The following is a 22,598-nucleotide window of genomic DNA, read 5'->3' as shown; positions in this document are numbered from 1 at the left end:
GATGCCCGGCTGTGGGGGGCAGCAGGTGGCTCAAGGCAGAGGATGGCCACATCCCAACTGTTCCCCTCTCCTCCTCCATTCCCTCAGGACCACGTGAGGACTGAAGAGACCCCTAGAGAAGAACTGCCCGTTGGGACACCTGGCTGGCTCAGTCGGTAAAGCATATGACTCTTCATCTTGGGGTCGTGAGTTCAAGCCCCATGTTGGGCTTGGAGCCTATTTAAAACAAAAAAACTGCTTGAAAGAGATATAGGAAGGTTTCTTGAAGGGCACAGTGACCTGGAGGGAAGGTCCATGGGGACTTATGAGACCTGTAATTTAATGCCACCAACTCTACCCTCTGACAGCCCCCCAACACACACGCACATCGCACCAGGAGGGCAGAAACTGGGGCCCGGCTTTAGCCTTGCTCACTACACATGACCACTACCATCCCGGTCGTTTCTGACGCCCACGGGAAGACGAGCTCATGTGAGAATAATTGTACATCTAAGGAGCAAAACAGCCATATTCTAAATCAGAGACAATAAACTAAAAAGCTTATATCTGCGGAGGCAGAATTAATGGAGTAGACCCAACAAGGACTTCAAATACCTTCAAAGAGGTGGGCTGAGTGGCTCCGTCAGTTAAGCATCTGACACCTGATCTCACGACCGTGAGATCAAGCCCTGCGCTGGGCTCCACGTTGCGCGTGGAACCTACTTAAAAAAAAAAAAATCGAAGAATAGGCTATTGGTAACAGGTCATGAAATAAGCAGTTATTAAAAAACCAAACAGCTAATTGGAAAGAAAGGGTTCGATCAGAAAATGCGTACAAAGAAGGAATTAGTGACCTAGAAAACCAGACTGAGAAACTCCGTCAGAAGATACCAAGAAGGGGGGCGCCTGCGTGGCACAGCAGTTCAGCGCCTGCCTTCGGCTCAAGGCGTGATCCCGGCGTTGCGGGATCGAGCCCCACATCAGGCACCTCTGCTGGGAGCCTGCTCTTCCTCTCCCACTCCCCCTGCTTGTGTTCCCTCTCTCACTGGCTGTCTCTATCTCTGTCAAATAAATAAATAAAATCTTTAAAAAAAAAAAAAAGAAGATACCAAGAAGGGAACCATTAATATATGTGTAGAAATGGCGTCGTAGGTTATAATGCTGAATCATGTGTTATGCAATGTAGTGATCTGAAAATTGGCATCTCCCATGTGAGAAAAAGTGGGGAAGCTACTAAAACCAGAAAGAGATACTACAAGAAAAGAAAACTATAAATCAATATCCCTTATGACACAAATGGTGGATATAGAGAAATGCAAAAAATCTTTTAAAAGTTTTAGCAAATTGAGGGCGTCTGGGCGGCTCAGTCTGTTGAGCTTCTGCCTTGGGCTCAGATCGTGATCCTGGGGTCCTGGGATCGAGTCCCATGTCCAGCTCCCTGCTCCACGGGGAGTCTGCTTCTCCCTCTGCCCCTCTCTCATTCGTTCTCTCCATCTCTCTCTCTCAAATATTCCTAAATATTTTAGCAAATTGAATCCAACAATATATAAATAGAATAATATATGATATTCTAGTGAGATTCCTCCTAGAATGGCAAGGTTTGTTTAACTTTCAAAAATTAATTGGTGTTACGTCACCATATTAGCCTAAAATTTAAAAACCATATTACCATTTCAACAGATGCAGAAAATGTATTTGACAAAAATCCAAAATCCAACATCAAATGGACCCTGAAACATATTCAAGAATGTTCGCAGCCACATTAGCTGTCATAGTCCCAAACTGGTAACAACCCAGCGTTCCTCAACAGTAAAATGGATACAAAATATTTTGGTATATTTAAACAATGAAGTCTATATAGCAACGAAAGTGCATGAGTCACAGGTAATGCAGCAACCCTGATTATACTTACTCCTATGATATAAGATCAAAACAAGAAAAGCCAGGTTTAAACATATTACCTTCAAATATGTATATATTTTTTTAAAGTTTCTATTTAAGTAATCTCTACAATGTTGGCCTCGAACTCACAACCCCAAGATCAAGAGTTGCACGCCCTTCCAACTGAGCCAGCCAAGTGCGCTGTCTCTCTCTCTGTTAAATAAATAAATACAATCTTTAAAAAATACATATATATGTATATACTAGGCAAACATCAACCAAAGCAACACCAAAGTAACAATCTTTTTTTTTTTTAATTTATTTATTCGACAGAGATAGAGACAGCCAGCAAGAGAGGGAACACAAGCAGGGGGAGTGGGAGAGGAAGAAGCAGGCTCCCAGCAGAGGAGCCTGATGTGGGGCTCGATCCCAGAACGCAGGGATCACGCCCTGAGCCGAAGGCAGACGCTTAACCGCTGTGCCACCCAGGCGCCCCCCAAAGTAACAATCTTAATATGAAAATCTTCGTAACAGACAGAGAGATGGCAAAAGGAAAGATTATCAAGAAAATATAATTATGAGTATATCTCTCTTATAACATAAACTCAGAAGATACAAAGCCATTAGTGATAAAACCACAGAGAGAAAGAGATAAGTCAACAGCTGGAATGGAGATTTTCTCATATAGTCCGGAAATAAATAGATCGAGCAGAAGCCAGACAAAAGGTCAGCAAAAATAGAGAGGGTTTCAATAATACAATCAATAAGCTATAAACAATAAACACAAGTAAAATTCTATACCTCATAGACAGAGAAGACACACGGAGATCCAGGAAGGGTCACGAAACTTTATCATGAGCAAGGCCACAAAGGAAGCCTCAGAGATTCCCAAGGGTCAACACCGTTTTGACAGTTGTTATCAGAGCATGGCGCAATAAAATGACAAATAAATTTTAAATCGACTTAAATATAAGCATAGATGTGTGTATAGACATTTTTAGTTTTTTACTTTTATTTATTTATTTATTATTCAAGCCCAACGTGGGGCTTGAACTCACAACTCTGAGATCAAAACATCAGAGGCTTAAGTGACTGAGCCACCCGGCATCCCTGTATAGCAGTTTTTATTTTTATTACTTCTTTTAGTTTTTCTTTTTAAAGATTTTTTGTTTATTTATTTGACAGAGAGAGAGGGAGAGAGAGAGAGCACAAGCAGGGGGAGCTGCAGAGGGAGAGGGAGAAGCAGGCTCACCACCAAGCAGGGAGCCTGACGTGGGGCTCGATCCCAGGACCACGGGATCATGACCCGAGCCAAAGGCAGTTGTTTAACTGACTGAGCCATCCAGGCGCCCCTAGTTTTTATTTTTTTTTAAGATTTTATTTATTTATTTGAGAGGGAAAAAGAGAGTGAGTGAGAGCATGAACAGCCAGGAGAGGGAGAAACAAGCTCAACGTTGGGTGTAGAGCTTACTTAAAACAAAACAAAATAGGGGCGCCTGGGTGGCACAGCGGTTAAGCGTCTGCCTTCGGCTCAGGGCGTGATCCCGGCGATCTGGGATCGAGCCCCACATCAGGCTCTTCCGCTATGAGCCTGCTTCTTCCTCTCCCACTCCCCCTGCTTGTGTTCCCTCTCTCGCTGGCTGTCTCTATCTCTGTCAAATAAATAAATAAAATCTTTAAAAAAAAAAGAAAACAAAAAAAAAAAAAACAAAATAAAATATTTACTATGTTCATAGATAAGACGATTTAGGCTCCTGGCTGGCTCAGTCGGTAGAGCATGCGGCCCTTGAACTCGGGGCTGTGAATTTGAGCCCCACACTGGGCGTAGAGTGTAGTTCAAAAGAAAGTGAGAATTAAAAAAAAAAAAAAAAGAATTTAATAACATCTGTGAAGTACAGGGATGGTTCCCAAGTTCATCTCTCTAATCTGTACTTCTGCCATGAACTCCAGGCTCAACTCTGCCACTGCCTGTTTGACACGGCCACTTGGATGATTCGAGTCGTCTTCAGTAGAGAATGAACTAAGTGAAGGGGCACCTGGGAGCCAGGGTGGCTTAGTCGGTTAAGCATCTGACTTTGGCTGGGGTCATGATCCCGGGGTCCTGGGATCGAGCCCCACACCGGGCTCCCTGCTCATCAGGGAGTCTGCTTCTCTCTCTCCCTCTGCCCCCCACCTGCTTGTGCTCTTTCTCTCTTTCAAATAAATAAATAAATAATATCTTTTAAAAAATGAAACAAAAAATAAATAAAATGAAATAAGTGCAGCAACTGACTTCTCCTACCCCCAAATTACTCTTCTAACTCTCAAGTTGTTCAAGCAAAAACTTTTAGAACCAAATTTAATACCTTTCCTCTCTCGTTCTCCATATCCAGTCCATCGGCAAATCCTCTGGACTCCATCCTCAAATTATATCAGCATCTGCACGCTTCACTACCTCTGCCAGCACTGCCCTGACCTGAGCTTCCTCCGACCTTTCCCGAATTGCTGCACTCGTCTTCTGGGTCGTCTCATGTCTGTGCTTCCGCTCCGGCCCACTCACTGTTCCCCATGGCAGCCAGAGTTGGAACATCAGAGGACTGCGGCGGGTCCCGTCACTCCTCTGCTCACACCTTCTAATCGCAACGGTTCTCACTCAAGGTAAAAGCACGGTCTTCACAATGGCTACCATGTGTAGCCATCATCTCTCCACCCCCTCTCCTTAAACAAACCAGGAGAACACCTGAGGGAGCTGCTTCTTTTTTTTAAGAGGGATGAGGAGGGGCAGAGGGAGAGGGAGAGACTTACGCAGGCTCCACGCCCGGCACAGAGCCTGTCGCGGGGCTCAATCTCGCGAACCCGAGACCATGCCCTGAGCTGAAATCGAGAGTCAGATGCTCAACTGACCGAGCCACCCAGGCATCCTTGTGGGAGTTTCTGAGTTTGCTGTTTCCGTGCCCATGGACCACTCTTCCCACAGATCTTTACAGGCCTCTCACCATTACTTTCTCCACATTTATTTATTTATTTATGATTTTATTTATTTATTTAAGATTTTATTTATTTATTTGAGAGAGACAGCCAGTGAGAGGGAACACAAGCAGGGGGAGTGGGAGAGGGAGAAGCAGGCTCCCAGAGGAGGAGCCCGACGTGGGGCTCGATCCCAGAACGCTGGGATCATGCCCTGAGCTGAAGGCAGACGCGTAACGACTGCGCCACCCAGGCGCCCCACTTTCTCCACATTTAAATGATAGTTTTTCAGAGACCCTGTCCCTGACTTCCTCCCAAAAGAGTTTCTCGTACGTTGCTGGTAAGAAAATAAACGGTACAACCCAGTGGAGGGCGATTTGGCAATCTGTAGCAGAATTAAAATCCTATGTGTTCTTTGATCCTCCAATTCCACTCCTAGGAATTTACCTTCACGTATGTTTGCACACGTGCAAACGTGGTGTATTTATAAGGTTGTTCACCGCAGAGCTGTTGGAGGCAATCCAGATTGCAATCAGCTAACGTGCTATCAGTAATAATAGGATATAGGGGCTGCTGGAAGAGTGGATCCCGAGGCATGTTTTACGTGAAAAAAGCAAGGTGTAGCATAGCGTAGGACTGCCATTTCCACTGAGAAAGAAAACTGGTAAAAAAAAAAAAAAAGAAAAAAGTAAAAGAAAGAAAGAAAGAAAGAAAGAGAGGAAAGAAAGAAAGAAGAAAGAGAAAGAAGAAAAGAAAGAAAGAGAAAGAAGAAAAGAAAGAAAAAAGAGAAAGAAGAAAAGGAAGGAAGGAAGGAAGGAAGGAAGGAAGGAAGGAAGGAAGGAAGGAAGGAAGAAAAGAACGAACGAACCAGTATCAGTGCAAGGGTCATGGGAGGCTGGGGGAAGGAGGTGGAGAAGAGGAGGCAGTCCTTTTCCTCCATATTCTTTGGGTTTTGTTTTTTTTTTTTCATCTTGAACCATGTGTACCTATTTCCTAGTCAAAATATTAAATTAAAAAAACACAGCCCTAAAACCACATCTATAGTTTTGAAACTAGAGAGAGCTGGTCATTGCCCAGCACTGTGGATACACTAAACACCACTGAATTGTACACTGAATTAAATTAAAATGGCTAATTCCACCTCAAAAAATATATAAACAGAAGTATAAATATAACAATACTAACATTCAGAATTTCTGTTTCAAAAAAGAGATCACAACAAAGGTATCAAAGATAACAGACGGCAAGAACACATCCCCAACAACTAAAACGGACTAGGGAGTAAGTCCAAGAAAAATACGTAAGAATGCCTGCAAAATATCAAGAAAAGGGGCAGGAAAACAAAAAGGTAAGAACTGACTGTTTACAGAAGGGGGAAACGCTGTGGCTGATTCTATTTTCTAAGATGGCTGCAACAGGATCTCCCATCCACGTGCTATTCTTGAAATGTGACACTGACATTCCTCCCACGGAGAGCTGGGGTCTCCACTCCCTCCCCTGGAACCCGGGCGGGCCTGTGTCTGCAGCAGAAGAGACGCTCTGCGACTCCCGAGGCCGCTAGGTTGTCAAGACCAGTTTCTGCCTGGACCTCTTGGAGTGCTCGCTCTTAGAACCCGGTCACCATGCTGCGTCTGGAAGCCCCCGAGCCCCAGAGAGGCCACGTGTAGGTGTTACAGCCGACGGTCAGAGGGAGGGAGGTGTTTCAGGTGACTTCATCCTGATTGCCGCTGTACGGAGTCCCAGAGCGAGAACTGAACTCAGTTCACCCCAGAACCATGACAGATGATAATAAATTAATAGCTGCTGTTTTAAGCCATTAAATGCGGGCGATCTGTTTAGCAGCAGGATTTAGGTCCTGGAAGTGGGTGTGGGTGTAACAAGCCGAAAACACAGGCTTTGGCTTTGGGACTGAATGGTGGACAGAAGACAACTTGAGGATGCTGTTAGCCTAAAGGGCATCAGAAAGGCTTTAAAGGAACATGAGTAAATGTTATTGGGAGCCGAGGGAAAGAGGCCCCTTGTCACGTGGTGGCGGAAATTTTGGTAATGCTGTCATCCGGGCTAGAGGAACAGTAACTGTGGAGGAGTGAACTCAGTGATCGAGGCCGGGAGATTGCGAGGCAAAGTGTCACTTGGCTTCTTCTCGTTGCCTCCGGAAGCCATTTAGAACTTTAGGAACCATCTATAAAACGAGGCCAAGAACGTGACCACAAACCCTTTTAAGATCTCAGAAAGATTTAAGGATTTCACAAGAAATCCCAAGTAGGGAAGAGTTTATCTGGAAGAGCTTTGTGGGTGTAGCTTTTGTTTGATAGAGTCAAGCCCAAGAAGATTCATAGAAAACCCACAAAGTTCCAAGGGAATTGTTCTGAAGAAAGTACCTCTGGCTTAGAGGGAAGGCGACAGAGAAAGCACGACGTGGAAGGACCTCTGAGCCCAACCTCTTTTTATGAACAGGGAACAGACTGAGATGCCTAGTTCGTTGCCATTTGGTTTTGTCACGGAAGAGGGAGGAAGGATTCCGGGGCAAAACTCAAGACCCCCGAGGGTGGAGCTGAGAGTCTTGGTGTACAATTAGTAGGCTGTAGAAGGAACTGGCAACACGTGCCAGGCGGGATTTCAGAATTACTACGGGCCGGTGACTCCTGTGTGTCCCCATTTTCCAACGTTTGGAATAGGAGCACCTATGATTTTTCCATAGCTGTCCCATCATTGTACGTTGTGTGTGTGTGTGCCTGTGTGTAGATAACTTGTATCTTTGGTTCACAGAGCTTTAAATCAGGAGAAGTGGCACTGCAGGGACCGAACCTGAAGAATCACGTCAGAGGAGCCTCCCCTGCGCCTAGCCTTGTTTTGGATGATGAGACACTGGACTTCAAGCTGAAGCCGTAATAGGATGAAATGTGGGAGTCTTTGGGGGAAGAGATGTCTTTTGCATACAGGGAGACTGTAGACTGTTGGCAGAAGGGGCACGTGGCAGGTCTTAGTTTGCAAGGCGACCAAAACGGTATCTCCCATCTCAGAAGCTGTTCTTACCGGGCGATGCTCACATCCTTCCTGCCATGAAGTGGCTTCTACGTTCCTTCCCCTTACATCCAGGCAGACCTATGACAAAGACAGAAGTCACAGCGTGTGACTTCCAAGCCTCAATTGTAAGAAGTGATACAGCTTCGGTCTGGCCGTCTTGGATGCTTGCTCTTGGAACCTCCAGGACCAAGGAGATAAAATCACCGTTACTGTATCAAGCCACTAAATTTTGGGGTGATCTGGTTCTGCAGCAAGAGATAACTGATCCACCTGGAACGACAAATGCATGGGGAGATCGTTCATTCAGCAAATAGATCGAGCATTCACCCTGGGCCAGGCACGCTTCCCGGTGCTAGGGCTGCACGACAGATTCGAGTCCCGCCCTCCTGGGGCCACACATTCTAGTGGGGGAAACAGACTGTAAATAAGCAATATTGTAAGTTAGCTAATGATAAATGCTAAGGAGAAAATGCAAAGAAAGGGAATCACAAGGGACAGCAAATAGTGCCACTTTAAACAGCAAATAGGAGGACGAGGAAGGACTCATGGAGGTGAGAGTTGAGTAGAGACCTAAAGCCATGAGGGAGTTGTGTTCCAGGTGGATATCTGTGGGAAGAGGATTCCTTGCAGAGGGAGCAATTACAAGGGCCCTAGCAGTGTGGGGAGCAGGTGTGCGGGTTAAGGAGGGCAAGGAGGCCAGGGAGGCTTGGTGGCTGGAGGAAGGGGCAACTGTAGGATTAAGTTCAGAGAGATCACGGAGAGGGACCATACTGCCTTCTAGGCTGCTGTAAAATCTTTTTTGTTCCTACAAGGATTGGGAAGCCATGGAAGGTTTGAGCGTAGAAACGATGTGATCTTAGTCAAGTGGTTTTTTGTTTGTTTCTTGGTTTTTGTAATCTCCACGCCCATTGTGGGGCTTGAACTCATGACCCCGAGATCAAGAGTTGCATGCTCTGACTGAGCCAGCCAGGCACCCCTGATCTTAGGCAAGTTTTAACAAGACCAGTCCAGCTGCTGTTACGAGAGAGAACAAGGAGGGAAACAGGGAGAGCAGTCGGGAAGCTATTGCAATAAGCCAGGTCACTGCTAATGATTCAGACCAGTCATACCAGTGGGCCTGGTGAAGAGTGGCTGAATTCTGGGTACATTCTGCAGGTCGAGCTGAGAAATCTGTGTGCCAACTGGCTAGGAGGAGAGCACAAGAGAGGAATCAAGGATGACTCTCAAGTTTTTGGTCCAAGTGACCTAGCAAGGATGGAGTTGCCATTTACCATGATGGAGAGACAAAGAGTTGCAGGTCGGGGGTGAAACAGAAGGAACTTAACTCAGAACTCTGAAGGCATTGGAGGTGACTAGTGTGTGCAGCGCGGGAGAGAGGCCTGGGCTGGAGATACAAACTTGGGACTTGACAGTGAGTGGCCGGCAAGCAAAGCCCTGAGATTAAAGTTATTTCACCATTTCCCACGAGGGTTGGGTCTGGAGCTGACCCCAAGGCCAAAGCCCCTTCCAGAATCATATGCTGCTTCTATGTATGCCCTCGGGCATTCCGAAGCTGGGCCATTCTGGAATACTGCCGTACAGCAGGAACGGTGGAGGGACCAGACTCTGAAGCCCGTGTGGCTTGGATTCCCATGCCCGTCTCACTACACTATCTCCTTCAGACGGCTGCGGAGGACTAAGTGAATTACTCCAGGAAAGAGTGTCTTGCACACAGAACATGCCCACGAAAGACAAGTTATCTACAACCAACATGGTTTCCTTCAGCCCAACACTCGCGGATATCAAGGCCAAGCTCAGAGGCCACCATGGAGGTCTCTTTGCCACAAAAACTTAACCTAGTCAGACCAGGCCTCTTTATGTCTTTTCTACTCCAACCAAAACCCGGCAAAATTCACTACTTTCTGCACCAAATCCAAAGGTTAACAAACGTGCACAAAATAATGTGCTCAGCTATCTTTTCAGAAGATATTTTATCAACTCCTTTTAAAAACCCACACAGGAGTGAGTCACAAAACAAGAAGCTATTTTAATCATCTGTCAAGGATTATTTCTCTTCTGCTCATCTGATACTCAGATCCTCCTTGTCTGACCATCTTTCTTGTAGCCAAGACCTACTTTTAAAATATTTTGGAACTTATCTTACTATCCGTAATTAACAGATTGCATCAAACAGAAGCTTCTATGAAACAGTAACCCCGAGACTCTTAACAAATGGAAACACGAATGATCTTGCACCTAGAGACAGTACAGACAAGAGCCATGTCCTACCCAGCAGACGATCCTTGAAACCTCTGAATTCTGAATGTTCAAAACGCTGAGGGCGTTCGGAGGGATATGGCAGCATCCTATCACGTTCACGGGGACACGCGGACAACACGACAGCTGTGCCTGTGAAGACTTTATAATCTGGTTAAAGAGGAGATAATAATACATATTCATAAGGTAGATAAACAATTAGGCATAGAAGCCCCAAGACATAATGTTATAGGCATACACATATGCAAGCTTAGTAAAAAGTGAACTAGATTAATGGAATTATCTGCATGGTGGGATAATGAATGCATTATATTTTTGGGGGGAGGGGAAGTGATTTAGTACAAATTTGGTCAAGAGAAGTAGTGCATATGGCGGTTGGGGGCATGGGCTTCAGAGCCTGACACTTGATCTTCCACTGACCGACCAGGTGACCTTGAGCAAGATGCCTAAACTCTCCTCACCTCCCACCCTGATGTGTTTAAAAAAAAACCTAAGACAATAGCATTGTCTTCTTTATTTTTAAAAGATTTATTTTAGAGAGAGAGAGAGAGAGCGCGTGCATGTGTGAGTGTGAGCAGGGGAGGGGCAGAGGGACAGGGAGAGAGAATCTTCAAGCAGACTCCCCGCTCAGTGCGGAGCCCGACGCGGGTCTCGACGCCAGGACCCTGAGATGAGGACCTGAGCTGAAATCAAGAGTCGGCTGCTCAACCCACTGAGCCACCCAGGCGCCCCAAGAGTATCGCCTTCTTAGAGGATGAAGTCATGAACGTGCAAAGCCCCTTGGCGCAGTACCCAGCACACAGCGAATGCTCTGTCGGTGCTCGCTCTTATCATCGCTCGATGACACGGGCCGGCCTTGAGGAAGCACTGGAAGAGTCAGGGAGAAGGTACTGGAGATGGGGAACAAGTTGAGAATCGCAGAGACCGAACGTGACAAAGCTCAACCCCCTCACACACGCCAACAGCGAAATCAGAACCAAATGGAGCGCGGAGACGGATACAAACGCGAAAGTTTTATTTTAAAAATAGCAACTCTTCATTGGCTGCAGACAGGAGGGTTCACACGCAAACTCATTTGGCCCTTGTTCTTCACCCACCCCTTTGCTTTCCGCAAAAAGAAGAGACTCAAAGAAGGTTCCTTCTGAGTGTGTATCACCATTTATTGTAGTTTGCGTTAGGAATCGAACAGAGGACATGGTCTGTGGAGAGGGGGGAAAAAGGAAAAGAAAAAGGATGTTCTCGTAGCTTAATTTCTTCAAAACACTTTATGGTTTCAGATCCTTTTTTACCCCAAAGGAAATTCAAGAATTCAAGTATGTTAAGTCGGGAGCAGTAATACAAGAAGTCTTACGTTTCCGTGCATGTGTGGGTGTGTTTGTGTGTGTGTGTTTACAAGCAGACACACGTCCACGTTTCCTGCGCCCCGTTTTTGCTTTGGTAAGGCCAAGCCCCAAGGGACACGTCCTGCAGATGACCCCCTGCCTCGCACTCACAGACCCCAGAGTTGCGGAATTTCTTTTCCCTCCTAGGACAACTGCAATGATTTTGCACTGCTCCCCCCGCCCCCCCCAAAAACCGCGGTGACGTAAACCCTGACACACGTGAACACTCCCTTTGCCGCAGCTGTTCCTCAGGGTCCTAACAGCGGCCTTACGACAAGGGCCAGAGCAGCACGTTCTCTTCACTTTGTTCAGGATAAAAAAACTTCAAAGGGACATTTCAAAAGAAAAAAAAATAAAAACTGAAATTCGAATTCTGAAAATATCTTGCCTTTTTTATTAATCATGTCATCTAACACCAATTAAAAAAAACAAATATGTGAATATGATATAAAAATACGATCCCAGGATTAACACTTTGTTGCAGGCACAGTTATCTCACAGAGTATATGTTTGGAGGGCCGGGGGAAGGAGTTTATTTTTGTTTTTGCTTCTCTTAAAAAAATCCACAGCAGTGCAAGTAGGGTCAGGAAGGGGCCGGGGGGAGGGGGGCGAGGATTCTTTAGCAGCAAAATGTCCAAGGTTTTCTAATCACAATCAAATCAATGGATATTGGACTGGGGGGGGGGGGGAGATGAACGGGATGCTGCCCAGAGCCGTTTGTCATCAATCACTAAAAGACTTCCATTGCAAAAGCCCCAAAGGGTGACATAGGAAGGACGAGCTTTATTACTCGAGCAATCGTAAAGTGTGTCCCTCAAGCTTTTGACCATGTGTGTCACTTAAATATATGTACAGGAAGGGGGCTCCTCTTCTCATCCACGTCCTTGCAGGTCTCCACCGTCCGGTCACTCTGGGGGGGCTCTCGGCGTCTTCTGCCGTGCAGGGCCTCCAACATTTGAACGGCGTCTCCACCGCCGCCGAGCCTCCGCCTGCCTGGCTGGCCTTGGCTGTGTCGAGCAGAGGGTGGGCGCGGGGGACGGTTTAATGATCACTGTTTTGCTTCTCTCTCATCCAGGCGTGAATCTGTTCTTTCAGTTCCGGCACTGGGAAAAGAAAAGGAGAGGATTAATGGCCCCGGGCGGGAGGGCTCGGGCGGGAGGGCTCTTCCTAGGAGATGCGGCTTGCGGGTCGGTACAAAGGGAAAGAAAAGGCCATTCACTCCCTCACTGACACGAAGACTGAGGAAGCAGCAAGACAGAAGGACTGGACTCCCACAGTGAATCACAGCAAAGAATGTTTCGTGTCTTTTCCATTAAGTGCCGTAAGCCAGGGAGCTTCGGGATCTGATAAATGGCCCCCTTCGGATGCCTGACACAGGACTCGGCGCGGGGCCTCAGGCCGCGCCGTCCTCTACCTGGTTCCAGCATGCTCTCGGTCAGCATCTGTCGGTTGAAGGGGTCCGTGGGGGAGTTCAGCAAGTGCCGCAGGATGATGGAGCGGTCCATGATGGTGCCGGAGGGCAGCCGCACGGGGTCGGTCATCAGGGTGTCCATCAGAGGGTCTACGGAGACAAAGCAAAGCAGACTCATCACAGCGCCCAAAACTGAAACGGAAAACGAAGCAAGGCCCTTCTATCAGTGAAAGGTCCGTCCGCAGACACAACACTCGTACGATCCAACCAGGCCTCCACGTGTAGCCCCAAGTCAGCATGAGATAAAGGTGCACACGGTCCCTTTGGGGGAAGCTACAGCTGGGAGGGGGAACAGAGGAAAAGGACCCGGGCTCTGCAAGAAAGACACTGGCCCAGCCCTTCATCTGAGCCTTTCCAGGACTCTTCTTTGGAAATGCAAATCCCCTCTTGCAAAGGGAAGGCTTGGCGTTTTCACGGTTGTTACTTGGTTTGAAATCAAGATAAGGACTTTTTCCCCCCTTTTAATTTATAACAGGAACTAAAAGTAGGCAAAAGTAATTTTAGGCAACGCGTCTCAAGGGGTGACTCCGGCACACCGGACAGTAGTTAAAAGCACAGAACGCCGTCTTTTCATGTTACGCGTCTCCAGGTCACTCAAATCAAAGAATGTGGCACGAAAACAGCGGCCCGCTTGCCTCTGAACTCGTCGGGGGCGTCGCTGTAGTCGATCTCTGCGCGCGCGTTCTTGGCCACGATCTCCTCCACCTTCTCGGCGAGGAGCTTAAACTTCTCGATCGCGATGGTGGATTTGATCCCTGCCTTCCGCATCTTCGAGATCACTTCTTCAAACAACTCTTTGCTGTAGGACCTCTGTGAATGAGGAAAGACAATGTGAGACATCGATATACTTAAAGTGGAAAAAAGCAAGCTGCAGAAAATGCCTGTGTCTTTCTAAAACACGCCGTAAAATGATAATGTGTATGCAAATACTGTCACCTGGCTATAAACACGCACACCGGAAGGACACATACCCAACTGCACGAGGTCGTTAACTCCCAGGAGGGCTTCAGGGTCCAGGCGAGTGAGGGGAATTTTTAAGTTTTGGAATTATTTTTACAGCAAACATGCATCTCCTTTATTAACATTTTTATTTACTTATTTATTTGAGAGAGCGAGCGGGGGAGGGGCACGGGGAGAGGGAGAATCTCAAGCAGACGCCCCGCTGAGCACGGAGCGCGACGCGGGCGGATCCCAGGACCGTGAGATCATGACCCGAGCCAAAATCAAGAGTCAGACACTTAGCTGACCGAGCCACCCAGGCGTCCCGGAAATTTAAATATTAAAGAGAGAATGAAAATCGCGTCTGTTTGAGGCTTTGAAAGGCACTGTGCCCTGCAATAAATGTCAGCTCTTTTCCCTAAAGGTCAACATGGTGAAAACAACGAATATGGTTCGTAATCAAAAGGCGCTTTATCCTGTTCACGGTCAATCTTTCTTCCAGAGCTCTCAGCTCGACACTGGTAAATGCCAGGTGCTCTGCTGAGAGGCGCACGAGGGATGGTGCAGCAGACAAATGCCCACCACAGACCCAGATGAACTTGGACTTGAGTCCTGGCTCCTCCGTCAGCCCGCTGGGTGGTCCTAGGCAAACCCCTCTGGGCCCCAGTTTCCTCCGGCGTAAAGTGGGGACCGTAACACCCACCTCACACGTGCCTAATCCACAAACATCACAGGCGTTTCAAATACCACAGCATAGCCTCATCTGCATTACGGAAAAACACTGGCCACTTGTCGGTTCAGTGACAGTGATGCAAACAGAGGAGAAGACTCATCAAGCCTGAGGCCTGAGACTCCGAATGCCGGCCCTGTCACCCCTGAGCGGTGCTTCCCAGCCAAGGACTCAGGTGAACTTCTATGGGAAGAATTCCTGTCAATACCTGTATTCTCACAGAGCACGGGGTTGAGATTCCTCAACCTTTCTTCTTAACTTCGGTTTCTACGTAAGTGCACACACTCGCTTCCTCTCTGCATGCACCCATGTGGAAGAGAGAGGGAAGGGCACGAGCTAGCCTCGGCCTGGCAAAAATCCTGAAAGCCATCTTGCACAATCCTGAAAAGTTCAGAGAGCCTCCAGTATAGTTTGCTGAAACTAAATTACTACACGGATCCAGCAAATACCTTATTTGACATCTCCTCCTTAGAAGTCAGGAAGCCATGGTCTCTGTCCCGTTGGGGAGGGGCACAGGGTAAGTGGCCAAAAGATTATAGTAAGATGGTGGAAAGGCAAAGTTAAAATATTGTGCACAGGGACTTATTACGAGTTGGGCATTGCTGGACACGACGAGATGATTCCACCTTGAACTTCTCTTTGTAACAAGGAGCCACTTGCGATCCTCATGAAACATCACCCACCCTATTTCTCAAACGGTGATGAGTTTTTAACCAATTGACTTGTGCTTATTTATAAGTCAACTTCTAAGAGCAGTGTGGTGGGCATTATCAGAAATCAAAGGCAACTTGTGATAAGGGGACGTCGCATTTGGCCTCACGGAGCAATGGCATCAATGCATGGAGCAAAGGCACATCACTGAGCTGCTGCCTCGACTCCGATGTGGGTTGGGTCAGAGACACACAGCAAAGACGCTGTTCTTGTCCTCAAGGATCTTTTTTTTTTTTTTTAAAGATTTTATTTATTTATTCGACAGAGATAGAGACAGCCAGCGAGAGAGGGAACACAAGCAGGGGGAGTGGGAGAGGAAGAAGCAGGCTCCCAGCAGAGGAACCCGATGTGGTGCTCGATCCCAGAACCCTGGGATCACGCCCTGAGCCGAAGGCAGACGCTTAACCGCTGTGCCACCCAGGCGCCCCAAGTCACCAAGGATCTTACACAGTCATTCTAAAATTAAACATGGAAATATCTATAAATCATCTATCTGATAAAGGTCTTGGATCCAGAATATATAAAGAACTCCTGCAACTGAACAACATAATACAAAAAAATCCATTAAAAAAAAAAAAACAAAATGGTGAAGGACCTCAAAAGCCATTTCTCCAAAAAAGACAGACAGATGGCTGAGCAGCCCATGAAACTTGTCATTATGAAAATGTAAATCAGAACCGCAGCAAAGTACCACTTCACTCCCACTAGGGTGGCTATGGAAAAAAATGAAAAAAATAACAAGTGTTGGTGAGGATGTGAAGAAACTGAAATGAGAACCCTTGTCCACTGCTGAGGGGAATGGAAAATGGTGCAGCCACTGTGGGACACAGTGGGTAGGTCCTCGAAAAGTTCAACATCGAATTACCGTAAGATTCAGCAATTCTACTCCTGAGTATATGCCCCCCAAAATTAAAAACAGGTATTCAATACTTGGTCACAAATGCTCAGCGCAGCACTGATTTTAAGCCAAAAGGTGGAAATGACTCAAAGGTCCACCAGTGGGTGAAGAGATGAACGCATCATGGTAGACCCATGTAATGAGGTATTATTCAGCCGTAGGAAAGGAATAGATACTGTACATGGGTAAACCTCAAAAACATTATGCTAAATGAAGAAGCCAGACACAAAAGGTAACACAGTGTGCTGTTCCATTTACATGAAATCTCCAGAAGAGGCAAACAGGTAAATCCAAAATTCGGTAAAATGAAGACAGAAAGCAGATCAGTGGTTGCCCACGGCTGGGGTGATGGGGGTGGGGGGGGGTGGACAGTGCCTGCTTAATGAACACGGCATTTCCTTCTGGGGGTGATGTGTGGATAAGACGTTAGAACTCGAGAGAGGTGGAGGTTGCGTAACACTGGGAACCCACTAAATGCCACCGAATTACACGCTTTAAAATGGTGAATCTTATGTGAATTTCACCTCGATTAAAAAAAACAAACAGGAAAGATGGAAGGGAGAACTGTGACTACAGATGGGCTCTTTATTCTTTATTTTCTTTTTTTTTTTTAAAGATTTAATTTATTTATTCGACAGAGATAGAGACAGCCAGCGAGAGAGGGAACACAAGCAGGGGGAGTGGGAGAGGAAGAAGCAGGCTCATAGCGGAGGAGCCTGATGTGGGGCTCGATCCCATAACACCGGGATCACGCCCTGAGCCGAAGGCAGACGCTTAACCGCTGTGCCACCCAGGCGCCCCTCTTTATTCTTTATTTTCATTTTATTTTACTTTTTGAAGATTTTATTTATTTATTTCAGAGAGAGAGAGCACTCCAGTGGGAGCAGGGGGAGGGACAGGGGGGAAGGGAGAGAATCTTAAGCTGACTCCACACCCAAGTGTGGAACCTGACGTGGGGCTTGATCTCATGACTGGGAGATCACGACTTGAGCTGATATCCAGAGTCAGATGCTCAACCGACCGAGCCATCCAGGTGCCCCCTCTGTTCTGTATTTTTTTTTTTAAAGATTTTTTTAAATTTATTTGACAGAGATAGAGACAGCCAGCGAGAGAGGGAACACAAGCAGGGGGAGTGGGAGAGGAAGAAGCAGGCTCACAGCGGAGGAGCCTGATGCGGGGCTCGATCCCATAACGCTGGGATCACGTCCTGAGCCGAAGGCAGACGCTTAACCGCTGTGCCACCCAGGTGCCCCTCTGTTCTGTATTTTTGAACAGACCCCAGTGCTAACAGACAGTGTTTCAGGAACATCAGACCTGCAGTCCATGCACGGAGTCTGTCCACAAGAGCTAGTCCTGCATGGCCGTCAGTGTGGCACACAGAGTCCCCTAGGGCCTCCCTGTCCTGGGCTCCCTCAGCTCCAGGACAACTGTTCTCCTCTGATGAGGGGCTCTCTCCTCCAGTCTGTGAGCATGAAGCTCAGTGGCTCTTTGTGCTGGTCCTCCTGTCACCTCCTCCGGACACTTGTCTTTAGCCCGCTCTTGGCTGACGGGGAGAGATGCTTCTGAGTTTACTTCCTTGCACGGCCACCATTTTCTTCTTCCTTGGTCTTCCCAGATATACCAGACCAAACCAAGACCGCTGCTCCCAAAGGAGAAAACAAAATTCCCCTACTGTTCCTCTGGAGCTTTCTAAGACTTCCAACCTTCCTTCCCCAGCCCCCAAAGCCCTCTTCCGAGACGACCATCAGGGCCCTAACCAGTTTACAGCCACTATAAACGGAAAACGCCTAACACTCAGAACAAACGTCACACTGTAAAAGGAAGCCAAAAGCCCACTTAAAATGGTTTTCTGTCCATGGGGACACTGGCACTTGTGTGTGTTTGCTTCATGAGTCTGCAAGGGCAGGGCCACTTAGACATTCAAGGAAACCCATGTGCCACAGTGTAGAAACTGCGGTCCGAGGCTCAAGCCCGGTGCCCCCTCAGGCCCCCGCCACACCCCAGAGGGATACCAGGCGTTCCCCCACCCGGTCTTCGCCATCTCACGGGGTGTGCTGTGTTTATTCACACCGCAAGTCGGTTATGTTCACACTCGTGACGGGGCAGCCACAGCAAGGCCTACCTGCAAGACCCCGCTATGTGACCCTTCCAAGTCCCTCACGGTAAAGAGCGGAAGAGTCTCTGGGGGCTTCTCACGCCCCGATCTCTGGCCGGGCTACAGCAGCCTGGCCGCAGGGCACCTGCTACCCAAGCAGACGCCCCGCCCGGACGGGGCCGCATCTTCGGTTCCTTCGTCTGACTGCAGGCTGCCACTTACCGTCCCGTCCGTAGGTAAGGATGCGCGGTACTACAGAGCTGGAGGCTAGAGAAACATCAGCGCACTTCCCCACGATAACTGCAAACTCTTAACCCCTTCCTATACCACCACTTTGTAAAAACTGCTTTAGACATATGCGTTGTCTCCCCTTGTAGGCACTCTGTCAAGACCGATTCTTTTGCTTACATTCAAAAGTACCCATATATGTGAATTGGATCTCAGTAAAACTGTTATTAAAAAAAAATAGCACCTACAATTCCCCTATTTTACTATCATTCCTTTGGATGAGATATGGGTGAAGAATCTTCTAGAACCCCTACTGCTGGTTAACCTGAAACATGAGCGATATTTGGACAGATAGTATGAACAAAGACAGAAAGACAGATGAGCATGGAACTTTCGGGGTATTTTAAGTAGACGGCAGAGGGGCTGGGAGTACAGGCTCGGGGCCAGACTGCCTGGGTGTGAATCCTGCCTCTATCCCATAATCCCTGTGCCGCCTACAGCAAGCTGCTTCAGCTCTCTGTGCCTCAGTTTCCTCATGTAAAAACGAAGACTCTAACAGAATGTACGCCCCAGGATTTTGTGAGGATTACGTCAACGAAAACAAGCCAAGTGGCTAACACTTGGTATTCAATTGATAAACGCCAGCTCTTAGGACGCTGCCATGATACAGGACAGAAGAACACAGGGGGTGGGGGAAGCCCTTTATGAGACTGCCGGAGAGTCAGGGGGTGGCAGTGCTTGGACTAAACTGGCGGCTGTGGAAATGACACGGAACCAGTGTCATCACAGTGGACACAAGGAACAGAGCAGAGAGAAGACTGTGAAGGTAACCACAGGAGGTTTGAAACTGAAGTAACAGCAGCACCAATGTGGGGGGCTTGGGAAGCAGACCTGGACCCGGGAAGGGGGACCTTGGTGGGAAGGTCGTGCATCTGTTGCGTGACGCCCTTGGCAGGATGGGCTAGGAACCATCTGCAGAAGGATCTGGGAGCCAAATCGGCTCTTTTATACCCCAAGGAAAAGAGCTGATTCATCTTCATTTATATCGGACAAGTACCCCTGGCCCGTGCGGTGATTATTCCCATTTATGTACTAAAAACTTCCCAAAGCACAAGTTGAAGAGTATCGCCTTTTCTGATTCCAAGCGGGGAAAATCCAGGGACAGATGGGTCCGCCAGGAAGTCCAGAGAGATGCGAGCTCTGGCCAGCCAGTTGGCAGCCTGAGGCCCAGCGTCCCCCTGAAACGGCCTGCTCCCCTGGGCACTGACCTGGTCGTCAGCAATGGCTTTGGCGAACCGGGCACAGTCCAGCTGCAGGTAAATATCCGTCAGTTGGTCCAACAGCTTCTTTGGTTCAAAGCCGTATTTCTCAGGGTTTTCAACTTTCAGGTCACGGCACTTGGGGCCACAGAGTTGCTGAAGATTAAAGTTCAGCATTGCAGCCAATCGGGGTCCAAGTTCCTAGGAAATCACAGGGTAAGAGGACAATTCATGCTGTTGAGACAAGCGAGAAGGATCAGAACTCCCATCTCAGTGGAGGAACAGGAACTGGCTGGATTGATATTCAAAGAATCCCTTAGCTGTACTGTGAGTCATAAGCCGAAGAAGGACATTTATATTCAACATTTTCTTTATTCTCCATCTCGAATCCAGTAATTCTAACACATAATAAAGTTACAGGTTGGTGGAATATTTATAAATAGGAACAGAAGGCAACCTTTTCTTTAAATTCGCGCTTTCAAGGATAAAAACGAGCACCACTCCAAATTCACTGAGAAGCAGGTGAAGAGGAAAAATCATTCATAATTACACCTCAAATAATTTACTATAGTTTCCTGACAATCAAGGACTTGCTGAATTGGGAGTTCCTGAACATAAAATATGTTTTTAGTGCAGGGATTGGCCAACTCTGGCCCGATCCTTGTTTCTATAAAGTTTTATTGAAACTTTTATTGAAAGTTTTACTGAAACAGCCACACTTACTTGTCCATGTATTTTTTCTGTAACCGCTTTCATGCTACAACAGCCAAGTTAAGCAGCTGTGCCAGACTGTGCGGCCCACAACGCCTATTTACTATCTGGGCTTCGGAGGGAAAGTTTATTCCATTTGTAAGCCCCAGGGAAGCAAGGATCTGAACTGTCTCGTTTAAATTAGTTGTGGCGTCTGCGTGCTTTCAGTAGTGAGCTCGGTTTTGTTTCACGATCCTCTGTTCTTTCATGAAGAGATGTGACATGGAAAACGGACAGAGGAGGAGACTCATTGCTGAGAGGCACCCAGGCCAGGGTGTGGCGAGAGTGCTGAGAGGAATGGTGAGCACGGACACTGGAGGAAATGAGCAATAAAATTACGTTCCATCGTAAACTTGTCTCCGTATCTCCAGGCAATTTACGACCAGCTCCCCAGGCCCCTTCCTTGCCTTCCTCACCACGCTTGTCCAGGCCGCACCATAAAGCCTGTGTGCTGTGTGGCACTGGGAGGGCAGGGGGTCGACGCAAAGCAGCGACCTTCAGTTAGGTCGCCTGGTTTCCATTTCAGAAGCAGGACCCAGGTCTTATTGATGGTATCAAGGCCAAATTTCAGACCAGCTTCAATCTATCATAAACCCCAATTACGGCTCTTGTTACCCTTTGGCTTCTTGAGTGTAACAAAGCTTCAACCAGGAGAACCAAAGATCTTACCTGTTATCAATGATTTCTACTTACTATACTCTAATTTCCAACTGACGCTACTTTCTACTTACCCTATAAATAAAATACAGGAATCAATAACGATAGAAAATATGTCACAGCTTCAGCATTAATAATCCCACGTGCTATGTAAGCAGAAAGCGAACTACGTTATCTAGGAAGAGACTGTTCGCAGACGTCGGTCTCTCCCCAGCGTGCTAGATCACTCAGCAGAACCGGGGACAACATCAGCAGCAGGCTTCACTTAGCAGCAACTCCGAGCTGAAATGGCCGGGATCTCAACGACTGCCTTTAGGGACAGGTGCTGGAACCTGACTGTGGAACCCGACGCACAAAAGAAGCGCCCCGAAGTTTCTACTCACCGGTCTGAGGAACGGCTTCTGGACCTGCTTGGTGAGGATATGGAACATGTCCACGGTTTCTGTCGCCAGGGCAAGATAGGAGCGGGACACGCGCTCGTCCTGAGCGAGCTGGGACTGACGGGCTTGCTGCTGATCCTAGGGGACACGGAGCAGAGGCCAAGCAAAGTCAGCACCGGCCGCGAGCTCCCCGGCACGCCGAGCGCGAAGGAAAATGGGACAAGCGCTCAAAAAGCCCACACGCTGAGGGGATGCGAACAACCCACACCAGAGAATCGGCCAGTAACTGAAGTTTATTCTTTTCAGCATGAGAACTCTCTGGGACTGAGTAAGGTGACTGTGGCACGTTGTTTAACTTCCGTGAGACCTGGTTTCCTCGATGATAAAAGAAGTCTTCAACTTCTGCGTGGGATGAAGTAAGTGAATCTCCCATCACGCCAATACCCGTGGCTGCCGATCAAGGACAGTCAGTTTCCCATAATAGCAACTTGTAGTCACCATTAGCTTAAAAGCATGTGTTGTGCTATGCTACGATACTGGGGCCTAGAGGTTTTGCCCCTACACCAAGTGCCTATAGATTGCTAAGGTTTTGAGTTTTCGTCTCGCCACACTGTCAGGCCGTCGCCCCTGACAACTGTCAGCATGCTTGCCTCTGGCCCCATCCTCCTCCTTCAACTCTGCCAGCGGCTGGGAAACAAGATAATAAGGTGTGTTTGACTCGTGGGTAGAGCAAGGTGGAGCACTGAAGGCTCTGGGATGGAGAAAGCACCCAGAAACAGCAGTAAAGATGGAAATTCTTCCATTTTGGCTCAGAGGCTGTTTTACTTTATGTTGAGGGCAGGGGCTGATGCCGCTGCACGAGGGCCCCCCGGCGCAGTGCCCTCTGAGTTGGTGCTTGGGGGAGGTTTGTGCAGGGGTGCTGGGTACCCTGCTCGCTGCCCCCCCGGCCAAGAATGTGCCTACAGAACACACGCTGAAGCAGGAAGACATAGGACCGAGGTGAGGACCA

The 22,598-nt window shown here is 47.8% G+C and overlaps 1 protein-coding gene across 2 annotated transcripts in view; it reads right to left on the bottom strand.

Moving 5' to 3' along the window:
• Window positions 1-11,231: 11,231 nt before the first annotated feature.
• UBE4B (ubiquitination factor E4B) overlaps window positions 11,232-22,598 on the bottom strand; it is a 120,329-nt gene continuing 108,962 nt past the window's right edge. For both annotated transcript variants that reach the window (XM_040645760.1, XM_008694744.2), the window contains 5 exons: window positions 21,593-21,727; window positions 19,812-20,003; window positions 13,578-13,752; window positions 12,886-13,032; window positions 11,232-12,574 (listed from right to left, as the gene is read on the bottom strand). In XM_040645760.1, the coding sequence (XP_040501694.1) occupies window positions 12,513-12,574; window positions 12,886-13,032; window positions 13,578-13,752; window positions 19,812-20,003; window positions 21,593-21,727 (711 nt within the window). In that variant the 3' untranslated portion in view covers window positions 11,232-12,512. The remainder of the gene's footprint in view (window positions 12,575-12,885; window positions 13,033-13,577; window positions 13,753-19,811; window positions 20,004-21,592; window positions 21,728-22,598) is intronic.

The sequence above is a fragment of the Ursus maritimus genome, unplaced genomic scaffold (genome assembly GCF_017311325.1).
Source record: "Ursus maritimus isolate PB19 unplaced genomic scaffold, ASM1731132v1 scaffold_32, whole genome shotgun sequence".
Taxonomy (NCBI): Eukaryota; Metazoa; Chordata; class Mammalia; order Carnivora; family Ursidae; genus Ursus; species Ursus maritimus.
This window is presented reverse-complemented; position numbering and strand designations above follow the sequence as displayed.